This window comes from Arachis ipaensis, chromosome B10, assembly GCF_000816755.2.
Source record: "Arachis ipaensis cultivar K30076 chromosome B10, Araip1.1, whole genome shotgun sequence".
NCBI lineage: Eukaryota > Viridiplantae > Streptophyta > Magnoliopsida > Fabales > Fabaceae > Arachis > Arachis ipaensis.
The window spans coordinates 3,953,531-3,959,091 of NC_029794.2; the positions used below are offsets into that span (position 1 = coordinate 3,953,531).

General features: G+C 38.5%; 1 protein-coding gene across 1 annotated transcript in view; it reads right to left on the minus strand.

Moving 5' to 3' along the window:
- Positions 1-4,238, minus strand: part of LOC107624002 — a 4,527-nt gene extending 289 nt beyond the window's left edge. The window contains exons 1-7 of the mRNA XM_016326429.2: positions 3,768-4,238; positions 3,131-3,334; positions 2,489-2,980; positions 1,607-1,717; positions 1,304-1,492; positions 431-640; positions 1-161 (exon numbers count right to left, since the gene is read on the minus strand). The exon at positions 1-161 is cut by the window's left edge and continues 289 nt beyond it. Of these exons, the coding sequence (XP_016181915.1) occupies positions 30-161; positions 431-640; positions 1,304-1,492; positions 1,607-1,717; positions 2,489-2,980; positions 3,131-3,334; positions 3,768-4,178 (1,749 nt within the window). The 5' untranslated portion in view covers positions 4,179-4,238 and the 3' untranslated portion in view covers positions 1-29. The remainder of the gene's footprint in view (positions 162-430; positions 641-1,303; positions 1,493-1,606; positions 1,718-2,488; positions 2,981-3,130; positions 3,335-3,767) is intronic.

Genomic DNA, 5,561 nt, shown 5'->3' on the forward strand with positions numbered 1-5,561 from the left:
AAGCCTTCTAATTGTGTTCTAAAAAGCAACTAGAACTTACTCGGTGAAAGCTTTTTCCCTCCGTATAGCTCCCTCGTTAGAGGATTAGCAGCCCATCGAAAGACGGCCACCCGACTTAGAGGTTGAAAACCAATTACGCTCCCGTCGCTAGAGAAAACCACCTGATTTTCAAGCAATTGCAAGGTCAAGGACAGAATCAAATGTACTATTAAGAGTTTCCAGATACCATTGTCGTGCATCCAGACCAGGTTGATAAACACAGATCAAACATGACGCGTCACATGAATGCAGTTTTTACCCCCACATTAAGGAGACTCAAGCCTCAAGCAGTTCATGAAATTGAAGTTCTCATGACAAGTCATCTGTTAACTTTAAAGATGCACCAAAGAGAAGGCAAGGTTATTTAGAATATTCTGAAGATCTGGAGTACCTGGTAACTATCAATGTCCTCCATGGACTCTACTACATCTGCATCTAAGTTATCTAGAGTGGTATCGAGAGTAGCATCGCCTTCACCTCTTCTCAAGTAGGGCGGCAATTTTCCAATATAGACGCCAATACCATCTTCCTTCCTAATGTCACCGGACCACCCAAGAGCATCCTTTACCTTTTCAACAGCTAATGTGCAAAAATCTTCCAACTATCCATGCAATATAGCCAACAAAAAGAAGCACTCTTCAGACAGAAGTTAAAGGTATGGTAACACGAAAACAAACAATACAGATATGCTAGCACGAACACAAGAAAACAGCCATGGAACATGATGTGGCTGAGAAAGAATTTCAAAGGGTAAAAATATGCAGATTAAAAGCTAAAGCTTATGACATACTTTTTTTATTTGTAAATATCCACCACTGATGCAACTTTTGTTTATTTAAAAAAAAAAAAGGTAAGGTAAGGCCATTCCATTTCAACAAAATACCTACACTCAAGTTCTATAGCTTTGGATCTGCTAACCAAATCATGATTTTCCTACCCCCAGAGGTAAGTTTATAACCTTTGCACCAGTCACTGTCACAGCATGGCAAGCAAACTCATAACAATGACAAGAAAGTGGCAGAATTCAGACAGCTCAATGCTATAGACTAGTTGATTCTAATAGCATTTAATATGACAAGCCTTTTTCTAATAGCATTCATTGTTGTTTGCAGATAGCAAGAAAATTGAGCTTATAAATTGAAATGAACAAGAAAATGAAATCTGCATTCCCAAACAACACATAAATTGAGCATATAAATTGTTTCTGAATATTTTCTACATAATAAGCAAATAATAGAAGGGGGGAAAAGAATAAACTGCATACCTTTGTTGCATCCGAACTGCCATGCATTACAACATTGATTTCAGATGATGACGGAGATCTATGATCTACAAGGTGTTTCTTTTCCTTGAACAAATGAGGCAAACATAATTGACCCAGAGCAGTGACTGCAAAAAGAAATATACCACTTGCAAGGGAGACTGACAACAGTTTTGATAAAGACAAGCCCCCCTACCAATTAAAATGATAAAAAAAACAGGTAAGTGCTACCTCAGTGGAGTCATATGAAGGAAATATAAGATGAAAATATTACTCTTCAAGCAACAAACACAGACACTTGACTACCTTCTTATTAGACACACTGGCAACATTGGCTGCCACACTACAGGATAATTGCTTATCAACTAGTGAATAAGGATCCACATAATACATATCTAGCACTTCTGCCAATCGAACCTGCAATATTGTGAAATTTGGAGCAAAATGAACATCAATTGTACACATGATATTGATAACATAGTTGTCACATAATTTCAGGTAAGCCTATGCAGCAATACGTTCAATAACCAATAATTAAAATCATGTATATATATAAACATAAAGCCATCATAATTGAAGTTAACAAACCGCCATACACATTATCATTGGGTTAAGAGCCTGATCTGTTTAGAAAGTTGTCTGTAACTCTCCAGGTTGTTTCTCAGCCTCACCCTCAGTCTTCATTAATATTTTATCAACCCTTACACTTTGCACGTTTTTGTTAGTTTGCTTTCCTGATCATCTTTTTTCTTCCTGACTGGGTTTGCACTATAATATTTTTAACCAGAAAATTTAGAGGAAGTCATAATTGTGTGTTTTAATGGTTTTGCATGAATTATTTAACACAAAAGAAAAATATTACTTTTCTTTGGTCAAGTTAATCACTGATTAGTGTGCTCAATTGCCCCTTCTTATGTAGTAAAGTAAGAGTATCATTTGACACTTTAGCAACTAGAAGCAATGAGGCCATCCAATACTCATGAACAAGAACATTGACCCCAGTGTCTCACCATGTTCTCTTCCTTATATTTATTTAACATAAAACTGAGAACAAAAAAATAAATTCCACCACTAAAACTCCAAAAGGCATTCAATGCAAAAGGTAAAACAGAAAATTGAGAACAAAAAAATTAATTCCACCGCCAAAACTCCAAAAGGCATTCAATGCAAAAGGTAAAGATAAAGTACCATTTGAGAGTGGGTCAAAAGAGCTTCCCACCTATTATCTGCAGACTTCTTCCAGCCATGAATTTTTGCATCTCCCATTATATTGGCATCAATCTCTAATCGATATGTAGGTACATACTCGCTTGCCCAAGCACTGAAATGAGAACCACCAATTTTTTCTAATTTCTCGTAACACGATGGCTTCCACCAGCGATGCATTGATTTTGTTTTCAAAGGCTTATCACTATCCTTCATTAAATTATATTTATCCAATAGACTCCTAGCATTTTCAACTATCTCATCTTCAAATAATTTGTACAAGAAGACCGAAGAATCATTTGATTGTATCCTTTTAGACTTCTTAAACCAGGGAAAGAAACTGCTTCTATTACCACTATTTAGATTATTTAGAAATTCTTGTTGAGTGTTTTGAAGAGCAGCAATGCAAACAGCTTCTGCAAGCTTGGAGATAAGAGATTCATCAGATGAGCCAAGGGCAAAAGATGCAGAAACCTGCTTATATGAAATGCATAAAAACAACTGAATGTATCAGTATCAGGGCCACCTGCAGGACAGACATTTTAATATGCCATTACAATTTACAAAAAACAATGGAGAAAATAAAATCTCATTTTCAAAAGAAAGTAAAGGTAAGCAACATACCTCTCTCGGGGCTTCAAGATCCCCCATGTTCCGTTCTTCTCCTGGTTCAAAGACAATCAGCTCAAAGTTCCAAAGCTGCTGCAGAACCACTTGCCTAAAGGTCATAGCAAGTATATCTCTGGATGCATTGCTAGAAAAAATATCTCTCGAGATAGTCTTCTTGAGCTTAGCCGCCTTTTCTTTAACTTTCTTAGCAGGTAAGAACTGTCAAGACAACAGGCTTTAAAGATCTAAACCTCAAATTGCATTTCTATAAGTTTCATCTAGAAATTAGCAACATACTTAACACCAAAATGTTTCCAAAACAGGACCACCAAAGGCATCCTAAAATTCCAGTCAGACCTAGTGCATGGTTCAATATACACAAATGCAATACATAAACACTCCCTTAATATGTTAATATCATTGTTCCATCAATACAAAGCATACCATGTTTTCAGCTCCAACACTTTCACTTTACCAAGCAACTTAGATACAAGAAAAACATTAACTATTAAGCAATGAAACCTATATAGTTACATTTTTCAGTGGAATTTGAGCATTTTGTTGAACATAACCACACCCCAAAAATATAATACTCATTGTTGTTGCTATTAACAGAGTTTCGTTTAAACAAGGGAAATTGAATTGAACTAACCAATCGGGTAGAGACAGTGCTTCTCTCGCCGGAAGGACCAGGATTCATGGTTTCGACGACCATGGCATCCATGTCGGCGTTGACATGCTCGTCGGCGACTTCGCCGCCGTCAGCGGCGGCCGCAGTTAAGGCCTGGTTGAAATCGACGGTTCCAAGGAGGGTGAGCTGGGCGAGGTCATTCTCATAGGTCCTGAGGCAGGGGAGGTCGTTGCCGTCATAGTCGGCAATGGCTTCAAGCAATTCTTGCTCAGTGTGGAAAATGCCGTTGGAAGAAGAAGAAGAACAGGAGATGGCAAAGTTGGAGTCTTTGGTGGTTGTGTCGGCGAGGTGCAGTGTTGTTGGAGAGAATTTGGTGCTGGGGAGAAGGGGAACAAGAGGGGTGAACAGTGAGGTGCTTGCCACTGTAACCATTTCTGACACAATTGAGGTTTCTTTCGGTGTTTCCCAACGTTAACCAAAACGAAGGCTACCTTTTTTTTGTGTGTTCTTAAACGAAGCCTAGTTTGGATTGGGCCAAACAAAATGTTTGGGCCATATAAGTCTAACTTGTTGGGCTTTATTGAAAGTTATAATATTTTTATGAAAAAAGGACTGAATGAACATTTTCCCTTTTCAGCCTTCCAAGTTCCAACTTCCAACGCAGTTGCGCAATACTCGAACTCGTGTTACTGTGTTAGTGTACTAACCTCCGTTCACCGTTCGCCAACTTCCAAATCATATTATTACTTAAAACTTTAAAAACTTTAAGAGTAAACTACCATTTCTACCCATGAAAGTTCAAAACGCTGACAAATATATCCACAAGAGACGGAAACTACCAAATGTAGCCATCAATCATGAGTTTCGTGGGACGAAACTAACCAATCCATATTCCAACGTTGACTCCGTCAGTAACACTCCCTACGTGGCACTTCACGGCGTAACATGGTTTGGGGGCTGCAGACGTGGATATTATAATTACAATTAGTTTAAAAAAATGAAATTTGAATTTTTTTTTAAAAAAAAAGGGAAATTAGAAATGAACAGTTAGGAAAGGTTTTTATCTTCGTGCGTTTCAGAAAACAAAGGGTAGAGTCCTAGGAAGAAACTATTCATCTTCTACACTCAAAGAAAAACTCCCAGGCCGACGATAATCTCCGTATTGAAGAGAGGGTGCTTGTTGGTGTGGATCGTTTCAGCGGGTGGAGTTGCGTGGTGTCATCCATAGGTAAGTAGTAACCGTTGATCTCTATGTCATGGTTTTCTTGTTTTTCGGTGCATGGTTGTGGAAACTGGGTTTTCATTAGGGTGTGCTTGTATTTGCTATAATTTGGTTGTTAATTAGGGAGTGTCTGTTTGCAGATGGCAACTATCCACATTACGTTAGTCATTAGTCACAGAAAAAAATTTGAAAAGGGCGATGATGGCAGACTGGCATACGTTGGGGGTGAGAAAACAAAGATTGAACGAGTGAATGTCGATATCCTAAATAGGTTCTTCATGAATGACTTAGTAAAGGATATAGGGTACACTGATGTGAGCGAGCTTTACTGGCTTGAACCTGGGAAGGAGTTGGATGGTGGGTTGAGGTTGCTTAGACTTGACATGGATGTGGTGACTATGTACGAAGCAACCATTGCTAATGGGAGGAGAGTTGAGGTGTTCACTGAGCATCCAGTTAACCTTCCGGAGTTTGCAGAAGAAAACAATGAACATGAACCAGATTTTGAGATTTTAAATGTTACGAAGACCCCAGTCAAGCACAGAACCAAACTGTGTGTTAGGAGACCCCCAACCCCAAAGAAGAAGGGAAAG